Source organism: Sesamum indicum, linkage group LG4 (genome assembly GCF_000512975.1).
Source record: "Sesamum indicum cultivar Zhongzhi No. 13 linkage group LG4, S_indicum_v1.0, whole genome shotgun sequence".
NCBI lineage: Eukaryota > Viridiplantae > Streptophyta > Magnoliopsida > Lamiales > Pedaliaceae > Sesamum > Sesamum indicum.
In genome coordinates this window covers 13,938,316-13,957,271 of record NC_026148.1, presented here as the reverse complement: position 1 = coordinate 13,957,271, position 18,956 = coordinate 13,938,316, and the positions used below count along the sequence as shown (strand labels likewise).

General features: G+C 37.8%; 2 protein-coding genes across 8 annotated transcripts; one reads left to right on the top strand and one right to left on the bottom strand.

The window, feature by feature from the left end:
* Positions 371-5,839, top strand: LOC105161014 (uncharacterized protein At4g06598). 7 transcript variants are annotated; one of them, XM_011078567.2, is made up of 7 exons: positions 371-491; positions 647-744; positions 1,997-2,231; positions 2,331-2,571; positions 3,540-3,615; positions 4,304-4,430; positions 4,965-5,839. In XM_011078567.2, exons 3-7 carry the CDS (start codon positions 2,015-2,017, stop codon positions 5,126-5,128), a joined length of 825 nt encoding a protein of 274 aa, XP_011076869.1. In that variant the 5' UTR covers positions 371-491; positions 647-744; positions 1,997-2,014; the 3' UTR covers positions 5,129-5,839. The 7 variants fall into 7 exon arrangements, with proteins under 7 accessions (XP_011076869.1, XP_020548805.1, XP_011076865.1 ...); XM_020693146.1 differs by having other exon boundaries at positions 2,322-2,571; XM_011078563.2 differs by having other exon boundaries at positions 1,997-2,571; positions 4,965-5,158; positions 5,330-5,839.
* Positions 8,945-15,665, bottom strand: LOC105161013 (charged multivesicular body protein 5-like). The gene is made up of 7 exons (XM_011078561.2): positions 15,378-15,665; positions 14,540-14,691; positions 11,957-12,050; positions 10,609-10,680; positions 10,402-10,513; positions 10,041-10,201; positions 8,945-9,313 (listed from the first exon to the last, which is right to left on the bottom strand). Exons 1-7 carry the CDS (start codon positions 15,444-15,446, stop codon positions 9,260-9,262), a joined length of 714 nt encoding a protein of 237 aa, XP_011076863.1. The 5' UTR covers positions 15,447-15,665; the 3' UTR covers positions 8,945-9,259.

The window sequence follows — 18,956 nt, the reverse complement described above, 5'->3', positions numbered from 1 at the left end:
TTCAATCTTTTCTCTCTCTCTTTTCTTTTTTCTCTTGGGATAATTACATTTTTCTCTGTCAGAATTTGGTATAATTAAACATAAATTTTCTATAATTTGAAAAAATTACATGTAGTACGTCTGAAACTTGATTCAATCTAACAAATAAGTCCCTCAATTGGTCACAATTTACTGAATTTATTAATATTTACAAAAATAAATTTTTAGAGGTATTAAATATAATTTTTCAAACTATGAAAAATCTATGTGTAATTACATTAAACTTTAGGGAAGGGTACTGTAATTATTCCTTTTTTTTTTTTAAAGAAAAAAGCTATTTCCTTTAAACCCCATTAATGGGGTTCAATAAATAGGCTGTTTTTGTCTTTCACAAACCGAGTAAAGTGATGGGCACATTAATAAGCACGCAAGAAGAAAATATGGGCAGTAGCTGCTGATCTCTGCGCAACTCGAAACGCCCACAGCCCGGACCCAGTTCAGTTTTCTTTCTTGTCAGTACAATGCCGTCATGGTTTTTGAATTTGGTTCTGATTTTATGATGTTATTAATAGGAAAAATGTGCTAGTAGACTGCCCGTTATTTGCAATTGATAGTTTTTATATGCTTATGGGGTGTGTTGAAACCTGTTGTATCTTTCTTTCTGCAGATTAGATACTGACTGCAGCAGTTGTTCTCAAGAAGAGATTCGTTTTACTGGTTTTGTTCTAATGAAGAGAAAATTCTGAAGCCCAGAACTGAGAAAAGGTATGCCAAGATATTGTTTTTCGTTTCTGTTTAAGAGTTCTTGAAGTAGAAAACTACATTTTGGTTATTGTTTTTCTGTTTCTTAATTTTTTGTGTTTATGTTTCTGTAGTTTCTGTGCCATTGTTATTTTCATGGTCTTGTTCTTGGCATTCTCTGTTTTGGCTGTGTTACATATTGGTTTTGATGGGAGAAATGATATAACTGACTGTCTATGTGCAAAAATTCTAGTCTTTCGTGGGATCCTTGTTTTTGTGCTATCATGTACGAAGTTGTGCAATCTCATTGCATCGCTTCCCTGTTCTGCATTTTTTATTCTCATCTTCTATCTAATCACAAATGGTAAATGTAGATTGTTAGATTCATGTTTCTTTTTTTTCCTCTTTTCTTTGTTTTTGTTCGGCTGTTTTCTTTTCCCTGTTCTGGAGGATTTTGGTTACAGCAGTATTGTTTCTTATGGTTAGGTGATTGAATAAATGTTGGAAGTACTGTTCGTCGACTCAAAATGCATTTCGTCTAATAGTTTTCCTCTTTGATGACAATGGTAATAAATGAACAGATTGTTCATACTCTGTGTATGTGTGTCTTTTTTTTCTTTTTTTCAGTTCAAACCATGTCTTTGGATGGGTGGGTGGGTTGGAAGGACATAGGAGTCTTCATTTATCTATTCTGAAAATGCCAAGAATCTGACCTGCAGTTGATTATTGTTAAATACTGAAGAATTCTTGTGTATTTCAGGGTTGATTAGCAAGATAATTTGCTACTTGATTTCTTTTTGTCTATTAATAGGTGAAAGTTTCCACGGGTACCAGACTGCTGATACTTAACTTGTATAAGTTTTTGGAACCTATATAGTTTTCTTGATGGTTTATCTTTGATATTTCTTCGACTGGGTCAGTGAGGCATGAAATCAAATATAATCTGAAAATGTACTCCAGATCTTGCATGCCTAAAAAGATCTTTGTTTTGTAGGAGAATTCATTAGCAACAAGTTACATGGAAACATATAAATTCTTAAACTGTAAAATTTCACTTTTGGTCTCGAGAAACACAATTTTGTTGGTAGGATATCTGTGTATCTAGACTCTTTTACTTTGTTCAGTTATTAGATTTGTATCCTCTTTAAGCTTTTGTTCAAAACTTTGATAAAATTAATCTGATCAGAACCTCATGCAATTTAGACTTGTTGGATCTTATTCTGAAGATACCAAAGCAAAAGAAGCTGACGTAACACCATGAAATTATGTTGTTCAGCAGATAATAAACTTCAGTATGTCAAAGCAAGCTCAACTCCCTCCTCGTTGCCCTATCCAAAAGAAAACCATGGGTTGCCAAGCTACTGTCCCTGTTTCCTCACCCTCATGCAAAGATACTGAGTTGCATGCCAGGAAATCGGGACATTGTGAATCTTTCTGGCAGAGCTTCATACTAGAGGAGCAGCCAGCATGGCTGAATGATTTACTGAGTGATACTGACTCAAATTGGAACGGTGCGTTACACGGCCGAGCTGCTAGTGATTCTTTCACCATTTTTGATGGTATAGTGCCTTTACCAGATCTAGATCAACTTAATGAAACAGAAACTGCAGATTCTTGTGAGCCAGATGATGGATTGGGGTCCGGTTGTACTTATGGTCCTAATTCTCCAAGAAGAAAAAACAAGTGGAGCCTTCCCGAAAAAGAAATAGTTTCAGCATTTTCGGAATATGTTATGCAAAACCCTCTGCAGCATGTAGATGGATATATTTCTGTTCCGGGAGAGTCGGATTCAAATGGTGATGCCTATACTTCAGCGAGTGAGATCAATACCGGGAACAAAGCAATGAAACGGTTAGATCCTATTTTGGCATGTTTATTTTCGCAATGAGATTTCTTTTATCTCAATAATTGGTTATGGGTGACTTACAAACTATCCTAAAATAGGATATCTGATTTATGACTGCCAGATCTAGCATCATATCTGGTTTCATAAACTCAAAACTTTTCAAGTTGCAAGATCTTTTTATATTCAAAAAAGCTTTGGACACTTGATAGATAATCAATCTTGTGATTGCTGCTATTTCTCCTGGGACAACTGTATCTATGATACTAGTTGTGTCCATTCGAGTAGTGTAGTCTTGCATAACCTTTTAAAGTTAGTGGGTGTTGCATTCATTACTCATCTGATGATATGCTAAATTTGCCTGATTTGTGCTTTGGTCTGAGAAGGTCAAGAAAGAAGATCTCTATACATTTAATCCTTCCAATTACTTGCAGCCTCAGAAGTTCAATGGATGGTCTAAAAGCTTAATGCAATACCAAATTAGAAGTTCAAATCACTTGCATTTGGACCTATAAAACTTGATGAGAAGTTCATGTCGAAATTCTGAATGCTAGTCATTTTTCTGCATGAAGACCAAAATTTTTAGCATATGCAAAGACCACGAATTTACATTGTAGTTTAACACAGAGAGAAAAACTATACTGTTCTTTTCCACAACATGTACCAGTAGTCTGCCGTGTCTTCTTTTTGCTTGAAACTGGAAACAATATCCAAAATCATGTGTAAAATGAATTTGTAGCATCTCAATACCATCATATTGTTTACATACTCACACAGGGGGTGTGTGTGTGTGTGTTTGTGTGTGTGTGTGTGTGTGTCTCTCTGTTACATTTGTTTCTTACTTTCATTCTCTCTTTAACATGCACTGAAGTAAATATGGTATGGAATAATCTCTGAGCAGTCTCTTGTATGCCATCTTGTGTTTTAGTTCGTCTTATGCAAAGTTCTTTCTTATGATACACTTATTGACATGCAGCCACCCTGGACAGAGGTCTAGAGCTCGAAAACTCCAATACATCACTGATCTTGAAAGAACTGTTGATATTCTTCAGGTATGGAACCAAAAAAATAAAGGAAACTATATCTCTGTGGTACTAATTTTTCCTTTCTATTTTGTATTATTTATGAACACGTGGCAAACAACCACACAAGATGGACTATATTATGTGACTAGAGAGTTGAACAGATTTCCCCCACAATCTATTGCTGATATACTAGTTTGCTGGCCAGTATCCCTCTTATGTTTCAAATACAAGCTTCCAGTAAAAGAAAATGCTAAAGATACTTTTCCCAATCAAATAAATATCAATAGTTCTGACTTTTGCAGATAGCACACGCTAGTGCCAGAAAATACTGGTCTATCAATAGACCTGAGACTTCTTCAAAATATTAAAATTATTGTTTTTTATACTTCGGACACATATCTCTAAAGCACTAGTAAAATGTTTGGGACGGGGCACATTTGTGACTAGTTTGCCTATACTTATATGACTGAACATACTGTCAAGTACATTGAGTTGGTTTAACAGTGATTTATGCCTGCGGAATATGAGCTACAATGCTGCCAGTAGTGTAAAAACCAACTCTGTACTTGTTTCCGTAGCTTGATCTAACCATTCTTAAGGACTGTCATTACCAACTGCTTGTCTCCATCTTGCCTGTCCTACCCTTCAACCTTTGGTGGTTCATCTGCTACTGTTTCATCCATTACTTTTCACTGATCTCAAAATCATGGCACAGAATCTGGGGTCGGAATTGGCTGTCAGGGTTGCCTCAATAAGTCAGCAAAATGCTGCTCTATCAATGGAGAATAATACACTGAAGCAGCAGTTGCTGAGGATGCAGCGGGAGAAATTCATTGTAGATAGTGAGTATATCATTCTCTTCAATCTTATTGTATCTAAGTCAGATATCACTCATTACCCCACCTTCTATACCTTTCAGGGAAAGTTTAACTCGGCTTTAGATGCTAATGCTGCTGTTTATGATGATTAACCGTTAATGCAATTTTGCTATATGTAGTTTATTCTTTGGAAGAAACATAGAAATATTGAAGTCAATGATTTAATAGCTTCATTACCAGCAGCATGACAAATAATATAAGCAACTTTGCGACAAGTTGAGAGTGACATAATTGATCCCATATTAGCCAAAGTTTTTGGGTATTAGTTAGCTGAACTTAGTACTTAACTTTTCCTAGCTTGAAAGATTATTAAGTTCGTTTTTTCAGTTGGGGAGGTTATTATTAATCCTTATTTTATTGCAGCCTCACCTATTCTGTCTGACTAACATTAAACTTCTGATTTTCCAGTTACATCAGACATTCTTGTTGATTCATTTCTTGTGTGTCTGAAAAGATATACTATCTGAACCAAATTCTTCATATTTCTCCTATGTTCAGGTGAGTTCCAGTCCCTTAAGAAAGAGGTGGTGAGGTTGAAAACCAGTTTAACTGTTTCCGCCAATAATAACAATGTCTACAACAGGTCAAGCTTCACTGCTAACTTAGCTCATTCAGATGCCATGTGGGATATGTTAGACATGCGAAAACTTGATCTCAACTGACAGGAATTGGCCTCACGGCCTATCATCAAGGTGCATTAAGCCACTCGTAATCACTTTTAGTCTTTGATTTTGTGGCTTCTGATGACATTTATGGTTCTAGCTACGCAGTAGTACTGATGACATTTATGGTTCGACTATGATCTTTACGTCATTGAAAATTAGTCGGGGACCAGTTAAGTCTCTTCATTGTTTTGTCTGCAGAAAATTACCTCACCAATGCTGCAGAAATGACTAGACGTTACCGGGATTGATTGATAAAGCCCTGATCATATAGATTTTTCTGATGTTTGTAAATCAGAAGTTCTTCATAGCGGTCCTTCAGTCGATTTTAAAGCCCGTCTAAGTGGCACTGATTTTGAATTGTACAGCAGCTAGCGTAGCGTTTCTCTCCGTTCTCTATCCATTCGTAGCCATATACATATTCTTGTTGCTCACAGAGAACAGGTATGGACTTGTGAATGGCAATCTGCAAAATGGTGGTACATGGGAAGCTGCTTGTCTTGACAGCATTTTTATCTCAGAGTCTTGGGGGCAGGAAGGATTGAGCAACCAGTGAATAATTTTCCCCAGTTGCTGAAGACCCTGAGATAAATATTTTTGTCCTTGTTTATTGAAATATATTTTTTTCTTGATTTATAAAAACACTCAAAAAAACATATATATAAAATAAATAAAACACTCCACCGGTAGAGGGGGCAGATTATTTAGGCCTTTCTGATTAAAAGCAGACCTGCCCAGATTCCCAAATCTTCCCACAAATTGACAATTATTAATTCTTTTAGGCTGTTTTTACATTTAAATCCGGAAAGATTATGGGTGTAATGAAGCACTTTTTCTTTATATATATATATATATATATATTATTATCAAATCGAATTGTCATAGATGATTTTAAAAATAACTTGTTTAATTTCTCGTTTACAAAACCAAAATGAAAAGTACAATTTGGGTGTGGTATCTTGGTTTTAACAGTTATAACAAAAATAAAATGTTGAGACTAACAAAAATTAAGAATATACGCGGTTAAATAATCTTTGTGAAAATCATTAGATCACCTGAGGACTAATCTGTCAGTAATTGGATACTCAAAAAGAAGCGGTAAGAATTAAAATAAAGAGAAATAATGGTGAAATGAGCCATTTGGAGTGAAAATATGAAAATGCAGAATAAAATGAGCTTGTAGAGTGCAGGAAACGAGCAAGAAACGAGTACCCTTACTATTTGGCGAGTGTGACAATTGTGTCAAATATGAGTAGCTTGAGTTGCCTTTTTTTCCTGCAACATCGCCTCTATTTTATGGGCATCTGGAGCAAAATCCAAGAGTTAGTTAAGGTAAGTTGCATATCAATAGGAGTCTACGGATGTTAGCTAACTAACAACAGTATCCAAACTTAATTTGGATTTATCTTTAATTATAATCATTTATAGTCATTGTCCAGTCAATCCGAGAAACAAGAGATGCAGTTACTAATTGATTGATCCGGTTGGTCGGCTGATATAGAAAGAGTTGGTCAAATTGTTTAGCGTGACGTAGCCCTTGACGTGTATAATCCATATGACGTATCGTCTCTGCTGTCTCCTGAGTAGGCTTGCTGATAAAGACTTGTTTTTGGATTCTCCCACAATAACTTGATTTTGATAAAACATTCTTGTTACTTTTGTTGTTAGGCAGCAAGGCTTGGTCCTGCTAGCCAACTTCTTTACCTTGGGCTTTAGGAAAATGCTCAAGGGAGACATCATCGATAATTGCTCTTTAAATTTTAGTGAGGGTCTTTTTGTATCTCTTCGGGTATGTCCGGAGTACTCGGTAAATATTATAGGATGAATAAAAACTTACATTTCACCCAAAAAAAAAATTTTAAAAACATTCGAATTCCAACTAACAAATATCCGATACATAAAAATGAATTAAAAATAAAAAAAAAATTAATATTAGCACAACCAAAATAATAAAAAAATCACAAAAAAAAGATATTTAATCACTATACGGATTCAAATCTAATGAAAATTTCTTTTAATTTAATTTTACATTTTTGTTTTTTTTTTTTTTCTATTTTTGCATGCAGAAACAGAAAATTGTGGACTTTTTACAGTTAAGAACCCAAACCTAACCTTTATAAAAATGGGCTTTGGAACGTGAATAATAATATTTGACAACTTATGTACTTTGATTTTTATAAATTGAATAATTAAAGTCTTCTAAACAATTAATTAATTTCATCGTATTATTTTATATATGTAATTACAAAATTGAATCATATATATTTAACCGTTCGACTCGATTTGATTGGGATGGTTTGAGTAGTTTTAATATTTTATTTTTTTTATCACCCCTCGTAAACAAGTTGAATCGAGTCAAATACATTATTGTTTGAGCATGTATGAATTACTATTGAGTTTGAAAAATTACGTTTTTGGATTTAATTTGATTAATAATCAAATCGAACTATAACAAGTTTTGGTGAAATGGGACATGAGTCGAGTTTGATATTCAAATATATTTTATTATTATTATTATAATTAAAAATTGAGCTCGACTTGAATTTGAAAAAAAACTTAAATTAAATTCAAATTTGATTTGCTAAACTAACGATTCAACATCAAATTGACTTTTACCAATTAATTTTGAGTCGAGTTGTTTGATTAATTTCTCAGCCCTATTTACATTTAAGGATGAGATTGAAGAATGCATAATAGAAATTTTAGATGGGATATAATAAAATTATTGTATGTTATTTTTAGTTGCAGTGAAGAAAAGTATGGTGAAATGTTGCATTCCATTTCTTTAGGACACTACCTTACATGAGATTTGAGAAAGAGTCCAAACATTGAGGGCAAAGAGGACATTATTCAATTACTTTTGAATTCAACAATTTTAGGGGTTATTCAAATTATTCTACCACTGATTAGGGCTGGATCAACACAAATATTTAGCCCAATTCTTGAATGCACAAGTGACCTTAGGCCATGTTTCAGTAAGTTGATTGGATTATTGGTTGATATAGGGGTGGCAATTAGATCCGAACTGAATTTGTCTTGTTCGTGTCTAAAAAATTGAAGGCGGAACAAGTAGCTGGTTTGGGGCGAGTCTCGGATCCTTAAGAACTCATCACGATACAATCATTTAATATATATATATATATATATATATATATATTGTTTTATCTTGGTAGATAAACACTAATATAATATTATATCTTTTTATTTGCTTGATTCTATGCATTTATTCAACAGTTTGATCAATTGAAAAATTGTCCAACAATATTTGACGATGGAGAAGATGAATATATATATATATATTATTTTAAAAATAAATAAAAAAATAAAAATAATTGAATTTACCGAGTCAGATCCATCCTAACGAATTTTGTACTAGGGTAGAATGGGGCAGGACGGGGCTTGAAAATACTAGAATGGGCCCCAAAGCCTTCCCAAAATTCGTGGGGTGAGTTCTGAGTTCACCCAAGCCTGCCTCATTACCACCCCTATATAAGCCCCAGACGAGTGGAATAAAAATTACAGTTACATATATAGCCCTAAAAGTTGCTGGCAAAAATGTCTACTTCAATCTTTACAAGGCAATATATTCTACAGAAAATCCAATTGCAAAATTAATGCTATTAGATACGATTTGATAGAGAATGTCTCTGTCTTCCTATTGGAAAAGGTGCCTTGCAATCTAAATCTCGCGCGTTATTATGCACTAACGCTATCACAAGGCATGAACCACGTCTCTGTGTACAGACCAAATGAAATATCTACACTTGAATTGTGAATGGAGGGATGAGATCAGAACAAGAGGCAAAATACACAGGTAAAGCAGTAACCAACAAGCAAATGAAATTGGATAGTGTACCAAACATCTATACATATCCATCCACCTTTGAGTTCCCACACCACAAAGAGGTTAAAGAATCACATGGTTGTCTATCAACACCATGTGTTTAGAGTATTGGTGTTCATGGTACCCGGATTTTATACATCAATAACATCCCATGCATGTTCGTCTCTGGCCAAGCCTTGAACATATGGTTACAAATATGACAAGAAACAACAGATATTGAACGTGTTTACAGTAGCCTTCCCATGATCACAATGTCTGTCAAAATTTCACTGTTGCCAGCTCCCTCTCTAACCACGGAGTGAAGCTCGAGGGACGGCGGGTAGACCTAGTTCATCCTCTGCCTGTCAAACATAAAAATCATTTATTAAATAAGGTTGGCCATAGTACAAGTAGTTAAACAGTTTCAATGCGGCTTAGCCAAGACATGCCAACGAGAATATATATATAAGTAAAATAGACAATAGGATTAACAGTGGAAACTTCAGCTTTAGCTAAAGCACACAAAAGTCGAACTAAAAAAATGAGGGATGATTCTTTAATATAGTAATGCCAGATTAGACATTGGATATGCAAATTGCTGCATAAGACTTCCGAATTGGAAGCCAGTAAGCAAGACAAAGACCATTCCTGCCACAACCCCCTTCATTCCAGAATGACATTTGAGAACCTAGGAAATTTGACTTTACTGATCTATCCACAATAAACCAAAGCAGATAGATGCAAACAGAAATTCCCCTTAAGTATGCAGAAGGTTGGAGCTCTCTCTATTAGGTGTTCCTTTTCTACCCAGTACTTTCAGATGGTGATGAGAGAAATAACAAAATATGACAATGGTTGAAAGTCTAGAGTCTGTGATGAGTCCAAAAGAAAATAAATCTAATAGAGAAAACTTCGCGCCCAAGTAAAATAGAACTTTGCCATCCATATGAAGCAATACAGCAAGATATGGAAGTATACAAAAGGTGAAAGCATATGTTGCAACAACTTTCTCCTGGATCTTCAAAACCTTTTCAGGCATATGAAAAGAGAGATCAAATCAGAGAAAAGCCTGGTTGAGTAATATATTACCTGTACATTTGCTCTGCCTGCTGGAACTGGGGCATGCCCACTTGGTGCAGATGGCAAGTTAAGTTCTGATTCCAGATCAGGTTCCCTATCAGGCTGAAGATAAGAAGGCACTCCATCTCCTTCAGTTTCAAAACCCATGTCTGCTTCCAGAGCATCAAGCTCTGAATAACATAAATAAAAGATTTCAACAAGTATACAGAACCACTAACGAATCACAAGACAGCTATGTGGCTGAAATAAACTGTAATGGGATCATTGAACAACACAATTAAGAAGTTAGTTCTTGCTATGCTGCTCCAACAATCAGTTTCTGTGACAAGTTGAATGATGTCATTACAAAAGGAGTCAGAGCAGATCTCACCACCCATAAGTTCATCCTCATCAATGTCATCAGGGACATTATAGCTTCTACCAAGAGATTCTTGGATTTCATTGCTCACATCCATGAGGTCCATCATCTCATCTTGTAAATTCTATAAACAACCAGAGTTATAGCAGTCAATATATGAGCATCCAGTAAAATATCCTACAGCGCAAAAGAGAAAGATGTCAGCAGAGGGATACAAACATCTATGTCTTGAATTTTAACTGTCTTCATCATTCCTTTAAGCTCTTTGTTTGCTGACTTCAAGGCTGACATCTGAAAGGCAAGTGGTGGAGTTAGTTACAGACAAACTCGAGCCATAGCAGCATCTAAGTTTCTAAAGTTCCAATCAAGCACACACATCAAACTTTGAACAGGAACATAAAGCTGGACAGCAAGTACTTGAATATAAAATCAGTTAAACAAGATCTTAAAAGAACCACTTCCATCCTCATTACAAACGATTGGTCCTCCTGCCTCTAAGGAGGTAGACAGCAGGTTCCAATCACATACAGAATAAGTTTTGCTTCACAAATCTTGAACTTTGCCCTGTGGGCTGCTGCTAACAAGGAAACAGATTCTAATGTGAATTTATGAACCCGGATAATGATGCTCAACGACAATAGCAAAAATATTTTCTAATAATGCATGTCTTCAGACTCTTAACTATCATATTACGCAACGACCAAGTCAAAGCTCTGATAGAGCAAAAAGCTATCAGCTTCAGATTTCAACTGGGCAAACATTCTAAAGCTATAGAATCGACTCTCATTAGCTGTTCCGAAAGCTCATGGTCATGCAACAAACCATGGATATATGATATGATCAATACATCAATTCACTAGTCATATTTATGATGCTATTCCCCATTTCCAAGTAGCAAATTCAGCATTATAAGACCCAAAAAGAAATTATTCAAGTCATTTCCAAGTAGGAAGCATAAGGAGCATAGTTGTTAATAGCGCACGGCGTGCCATGGCGAAAGGGTCCCCTGGAGCCATGGCGCACGGCGCAGCACACACATTTTTATAGTACGGTACACATGTACAGAAATAAATTATATATTTCATACATCAATATATATTCACATCAATAATGCACAAATAAGTAAATATAAACACTAGAAATAATTTTAATCATCATACCATAAAAGAAACTTGCAAAATAACAAGTCTTAGGAAAAACAAAATAGTTCAAAATATGCAAGATGATTAAACAAATCCTACATTTCTAATTTAACTCGTTTTGCAAGATATTTTAATTTTTTATATTTTTTAATAAATCAGCTGAAATAAAGGTTGGGTTAAAAAGCGAGCCTTTATTTGCCCAGTTTATTTTAAGCCCCAGCCGAAAGGGCTCCGGCTTCACTATGGCGCGCCTCTGCCCCACGGATTATGGCGCAGAATGGCATTGCCATAAGCAACTCAGCGCCATTTTACAAGCCATAAGCAACTCAGTGCCATTTTTGTAAAATGGCGCTGGCCAGCGCAACGTGTGCCATGCGTCATGGCGAGCCATTAATAGCTATGATAAGGAGGCTCTCAGAACATACTGTTTGTTGGGCATCTTTAATTCCCTCAGCAGCAAATGCAACTTGATCCAGGTTGAATGTCTGATTATACAGCATATCGCGCTGACCTTCATACCTAGAAAAATATGTCATTTATATATAAACTGAATGAAGATATTTGAATGTCGATGTGTCGAGCAGTTGGCAATATAGACCGAGTTCAAGTAGACATGGATTTATAATCATATGCACGAATCATAAAATCAAATTTAATCAGGAAGCCAGATGATTACACCAATAAAGCAATAACCAAAGAACATTATAAACATTCCTTATGACTTCTACCTGAAAATGATTTAACAGAGATGCACAAAACATGATTGATTTTCTCCAGGAAGAGAACAATTTCAGTATTAACTGTTGGATCATGCCCCTAAAGACATGTAACCGTGTGCAACGGGCCTAAAACTAATTACAAAAACACAGAGAAAAAAATAAATTGTCTGCCTGAACTGCAATATGTCAAATTTACTTTACCATCAACATTTTTCGCAGGGAACATAACATGCAATGTGTTGTCTACTAATACAGAAACTGAGGGCCCAAAAAGAAATATTTTAGCTTCCATCACTAAGATACCCACCCAACAATTTAGTAAAAGTGCCAGAAGAAGTCTACAACATTTGGGAACCACCAATTTAGTTGATCAAGGACTTTAATACACCATGTAAATAACAAAATAATACCAGTGAACTTTCTTTTTTTCTAATTCCACTTTTAGTTTCCTACTTTTCCTTCCCTAGTTTGCAAACCACGCGTTTGACCCGGTAAAAGCTTCACCTAAGCACCTACAGAGGCCAGGTAACATTTACAATCCAGCAAGTTCAGAAAATGACATAGAATCATGAGAACCTTTACCAGAACTGTGGAACTATATGAAGTGTTGTGTAAGTTCAGAAAACTGCATAAGATCATGAAAATTTTGAAAGTAATTACTGAAAGGTGTGATGGGACGGTAGAACTAGAAACATTCAATTATAGAGTTAGGCATGTGAGTGGGCGGGGTATTACCCAACCTGGGCCCACACCAAAATAAGACCCATTATCATTTTATTTATACCCGACCCATGAAATACCCATTGGGTCTTTGCCCAAGTTATACAATATACCCAAAAGATTGGGTATGGTCTGGGTCTTATGCAGTGCTTCTTGTGTTTTCTTCTTTCTTTTTCTTAATATTTAAAAAATTTCTAAATTTTAGATCAAACTCTAAAATAAAAATTTAACTATTCGAACTTTCAACATGTATAAATTAACTATCATTGTTTGTCCAAACGATTCACCAATATTAATAACTTACAAAAATGAATATTTAACTTCTCACTTAATGTCTTATCCAACTTGCACTCAATTTTGAGTTGATAATGTTTTCACAACTTCACTTCAAACTAATTTTGCTTATTTCATATGTCCATAAGTACTATAGTCGAGTACTGAATACGAAATTTAGATAAAGTATTTAATTGCTTGAGATTTATAGAATATATTAACAAAAATATGATTTGTCTTATTAGTTTTAATGTGAATTTCTTATGAGAAAAAATGTATTCGTGGAAGGGTGTTCATTTGGTGGTAACAAAATGTAGTGTCGTTAAGGGGTGCTACATTGGGACCACAAACATTGTAGGTACAGATATGACTTTATAAACAAAATCTGGATGAATTATAAAGGTCTTTTAATTAAATTTTGTGTGTGATCTTGATTTTCGTAACTACTTTATCATCTTAACTAAAATCAGTCTACATATTGCTAATAAGATCCATTTATTGCTAATAAGAGCCATTTAAATCTTTGACGTTTATAAAAAATTTAAAATGTATTCCTTCTCTCAATTTTAGAAACATAAGTTTTTGTGTATTATATAATCATAACATCACACTTCAAAGACAAGTATGCATAATTTCACCATTTTATTACATTTATCCAGCTCTAACTAAATGATACAGCAACAATACCTCAAAAGGATTCAGCACTTTACACCACTGATTCGGATCCTGAACTACAATCAGATCAAATCGAGTGATGTAGACTACCCAGGAAGAGTAAGACACCTCATCATGTTCCCTATCCTTTCAAACGGCAACTGCCTCTTCTATCTTATAGCAGAATTCACTTCCATTTTTTTGTGTCCACTCAAGGAAATCAATACAGGAAAAAAAATGTAAATAGAGGAAATCACATTCAGTAGCATGATTGTATTCTTAAGGTTAACTCAGATTATACAATTTAGTATGAAGAAAATACTCTATCGGGACTAGTTGACTAAAAACATTACGTAGAATAATCAACCACTATCTCATTGTACGGTATGTAGTTTTGTTTTCTTTCTAATGACTCTTACTTGATAGCCTGATGCCAACATATTTACAACTGAGTTCTTTCAACAAATAAGGAAAAACTAACAAGATCACACCCCAATCAACATGCTAGAAGAATTCGAAGATTAGAGCTCAATTATGAAGTAAAGATTACGTAAGTCAAAACTCTAATGAGATGACAAAACATGCATCTAAGAAGTAATAGCAACTGTCACTGTGATCCAATGGAAACTATGAGACACTTACATTTTTTTTTGCTTAAGAACCCTCATGGCCCTAGCTTTGACCGCCTCTTGAGCTGGACCTGGTCTGGTCTTTTTTATCTGCTCTCTGTATCTCGCTAGTTCAGCATCAAGTTTTTTTATCTTCTCATCCACAGTTTCACCTCTTTTATTGATCTGAAATAATCATAATTTGCATATATGACTTGATACACCATTTGAAAAAACATCAAACAAGGGCAATCAAAAACCTAGAAGACTATAGAAGCATAAACAACTGTACCAAGCAACCATTTTCCAAGCATTGTCGGGAATGACAAATCTTAAGAGTGAACATTTGGAAGATATAATTAAGGGATGGTACCAACTGTAATCAAGGTAAATTACTTTAGGATCAGTTAGCTTTTTGAGTTTCTCATTGAAGTAAATGAACACTAAATTGGTCTCAGCATTTAAAAGCCTAAATATTCCTGAAATCAACCATTAGTCATGCATGATGCATTGTCATGACTCGTAACTTTACCTATCATTTTGTACGTGTATCACTAATTCATCAATAAATCATCTTGGACATAAGACCTCCTCTGTTCACAGGATTACTCTGAAGGAACAGATTACTGACATACCAATAGTAAAACACACAATTTAAAAATTGTAAGGTCCTAAAACACATATCTATACATTATAAAATATGCTCTCAAACCCACAAAATAAAATCCTAAGACAAAAGGCAAATGGGCCGACTCTATTGCTAAATATTAAGGGGAAAAGAAAGAATCACAAGCAAACAAACACACAAAATCACAACTTAAAGCTGTAAGACAAAGGAACCTAAACTAGACAGAATCAGTCCAATTACGAACCCGATCGGAGGCATCTTGAACTGATGGAGGGGGTTCTTTATCTTTCTTCACCCCGAACACCCTCCTCATCTTTGCTTCGTATCAGAGAATCCCCTTCTTCTTCTTCGGGTGCGCGTTCTGCTTCTTTCCTATATACTTGCAATGAGAATTAGGGCTTCAAAATTGATCCAAAGTTCGTATCTATGCGTATGAAATCTGCAAGAAAGATAAATTCCTTGGACAGAGAGAGAATCAATGAAGTAAACTGCAGTTATTAATATTATATTTGGGAGAACAGGGCTAAAGGTTTAAGAACTTTCCAAGTAAATACTGCAATTTGATTTACAAGTTTCTCGGACCGCATGCGCACGTGCTCAGCACGTACCGGGATTTGGGCCACCCATCTCTCCGGGCCGGGTCGGGCTTGAGTCCAACGTGTGCACTATCTATACTGTTACACCTCGTTTGGTTCGTGTGATGGATTAAGTATGATGAGATTCAGTTGTACATAGAATGAATGATATTAATTTCATTAATCGTCATATGTTGTTTGGTTTGATGTATTTGTAATGTGTGATATTTCAAATAATAATATAAGTTGTGTTTGGTTGAAACAATTGCAAAGTATGATAAAACGTAGAAAAAGATGGTTGCGTTCGCAGGCGGACGGCAGCAGACCGGCGCGCGGACAGGAAGACGGCAGCAGACGCCCCAGCGCTCGCAAGCCGACGACAGCAGACAAGCGCTCACATAGGCAGTAGGCAGCAAACACCCCAACACACGTAGGTCGACGGCAGTAGACCGGTATGGACGCAGGCCGATGGCAGCAGACAAGACAAGACAAGCAAACCCCTGCCGATGTGCCCACGCGTGCCTAGGCCTACCACTGCCTACGGGCGCGTGCGCAGGCAGACGAGAGGAGACGCACGCATGCATAGGCAACATCTGGCCGACCCTGCAACCATGCACAGGTGTCACGGGCGTACTCTTTTGTCTCGTAGAGGAATATATTTTTCGCCTGTGCAGCGTCTCATGTTACACCCAACCTTCGACCAGCCTTCGCACATCTCAAAGTTAACCGGCTGTCCGTCACGTGTCTTAACACTGAAGTTCGCTAGCACGACATCTAAACGCACACCTGCGAGGCACCGCGTGCCCTTGCACTTGCCTATCCAAAATGCACATGTTTACCGAGGCTCTCGGCACGCCCGCCTTAGCGTCTCTTAGCGGCCGGCCCCAACTAGCTAGTCTGCCGCTATGTGTCTTGCCCACAATCTTGGAACCTGGCAACGCATTCCTTGATGGCAAGGAGCATCTTCGCTCCACCTCGGCATTACGGCGCTCCGCATGAGCCCACAACGCCCGTCTCATGCCCAACGCTCACTCGATGCATCCTCGGCGCACGCCTTCGTCGTGGCCGTCTTTTAGGCCTCCCCCGACATGCATTCTTGCGTTTCGGCTTGGGTTCATAATATACACACAATGCAGCGTCGCCCCACGACCGCTCATTTTAGCCAACGAACCCCCATGGATGGCTAGAACTCGATATCGCGTGCCATGAGTTGGATCACGAGGTCTTGGAGTGCTTGCCTCGATCACCCATTCGCACGAGAGGTGTTGCCCCTGATATCTCGCAACCCGGGGAGCAACCTTGGGCGTCACAAGGAGCCTCTCGGCCGCTTTTGCACCCAACGTAGGCCATCCTAGCTCTACGCTGCTCGTCATGTTCCCATGCCTTTCGGGGACTCTAAGCACTCCTTTGAGATGCCTAGAGCCGGCTCTTGAAGGCCCCCATTATGCCCCAAAGATGATGCTCATTTAGAGCACGGGGAGGGCTAGCTGGAGCTCACCACTGCATGCCCCCCTTATAATAGGCTTAAAAACATTTTCTCTTGTTCCATGAGTAGAGACTTGCAATGGCCGAGGAGTGCACTTTTTCTGGATCTCCCTCAACTGACATCTAAATAACGTGCTGATTGAACCGTAGCGTAGCCTACGAATTCCACATCATAACTCTAGAGTTTCAGCCCCATCAGATCATCCATCGCTGAAGAATTGCCCACGCAATACTCTGAAACTACAGTTTCGCCATTGCACTAGCAGACTCTGAACATCGTCGTCGTTTCCTACTCAAACAGAATCGTCTACCTCTGAAACATCTTGGAGGTACTCCTAACACTCCAATGATCTCGCCATTGAAATAGTTCTGCAACGGCCATGGATGACTATCGTGGGTCTTGCGGTCGGGCATATTTTCGGTCAGGTCCACAAGGACGTCGATGGCGATCAAGGCAATGGTCCCAAACGATGGGCGCCGCACACCGAGGCCACAGGCTAAAGACTGCCCGCCCACCGACCGAGGTACGTGTGTTGGATTTTTGTTATTTCACGCACGGCACGATCTCTTTTACGCAGCAGCAGGACTTGGTGTGGCACACGCATGTTCATCTGGCACATGACTGGTGGGGGTGCCTGTGAAAGGTGTGAGAGTGTGGGGCCACACATACTTGCCCTTGGGTCAAGCGCTGGGATGTGGTACTTGGACTCCGCCCGTCTCGATTGTACATGACGCGAGGGGGCAAGGATTTGGCCATTTTTTCAGGACTCGGGCAAAATAAGATAAATGAGGAGGGGGCCGGTGGTGCCGGGGCTCGCACTTCGGTTGCCTCCAGGCTGTTTCAATCTTTCAGAGAAAAGGGGGAGGAACCTGGAGGAAGGGGAAGGGACGAATCGAAACGAAAAGGGCTGAATCTCAACGAGTCATGGCAGCAAAACCACTCTGTCACTTACAATACCCCGTCGCAGATTGAAGTCGTCTGCAAAGGATTCTGCTCGCTGCTCGATGGGAATTGTACTTCAAAGTGGCCAATGCGGCTCGTAAGCCACAATGGCTTGGCCAACGACACGTGCCCTTGGGGGCCCGAGGGCCCCTATTGTGGGTCGGCAAGCGAATGGCGAGCGTATGTGTCGCTTCTAGCCCCTGATTCTGACTTAGAGGCGTTCAGTCATAATCCACGGTAGCTTTGCGCCAAGCTTTTCAACCAAGCACGATGACCAATTGTGTGAATCAACGGCTCCTCTCGTACTAGGTTGAATTATTATTGCGACACTGCCATCATTAGGGTAAAACTAACCTATCTCACGAGCTCACGTTCTCTATTGATGGGTGAACAATCCAACACTTGGTGGATTCTGCTTCACAATAATAGGAAGAACCGACTCCGAAGGATCAAAAAGCAACATCCCTATGAACGTTTGGCTGCCATAAGTCAATTATCCCTGTAGTAACTTTTTTGACACCTCTAGTTTCAAATTCTGAAGGTCTAAAGGATCGTTAGGCCACACTTTCACGGTTCATATTCGTACTGGAAATCAGAATCAAAGTAGTTTTTACCCTTCTGTTCCACACAAAATTCCTTTTCTCATTGAGCTCATATTAGGACACCTACGTTATCTTTTAACATATGTGCCGCTCCAGCCAAACTCCCCACCTGACAATATTTTCCTCCCGGATCGGTCCGTCGGGCGAGCCTTGGGTCCAAAAAGAGGGTCGATGAAGGTATTCTTTTTTAAGTTATTGCATTTTAACATTGTAATGTG

What these genes read in the sequence shown, in the direction of transcription:
- LOC105161013 (XM_011078561.2), bottom strand. Translation starts at nt 15,446, where the DNA reads ATGAGGAGGGTGTTCGGGGTGAAGAAAGATAAAGAACCCCCTCCATCA. An exon ending in TGAGGATGAACTTATGGGTG is followed by an intron (nt 10,202 to 10,401) that starts GTGAGATCTGCT and finishes TATGTTATTCAG; the next exon opens with AGCTTGATGCTCTGGAAGCA. An exon ending in CAGGCAGAGCAAATGTACAG is followed by an intron (nt 9,314 to 10,040) that starts GTAATATATTAC and finishes TATGTTTGACAG; the next exon opens with GCAGAGGATGAACTAGGTCT.
- LOC105161014 (XM_020693145.1), top strand. Translation starts at nt 2,015, where the DNA reads ATGTCAAAGCAAGCTCAACTCCCTCCTCGTTGCCCTATCCAAAAGAAA. An exon ending in GAACTGTTGATATTCTTCAG is followed by an intron (nt 3,616 to 4,303) that starts GTATGGAACCAA and finishes ATCATGGCACAG; the next exon opens with AATCTGGGGTCGGAATTGGC. An exon ending in GGAGAAATTCATTGTAGATA is followed by an intron (nt 4,431 to 4,964) that starts GTGAGTATATCA and finishes TCCTATGTTCAG; the next exon opens with GTGAGTTCCAGTCCCTTAAG.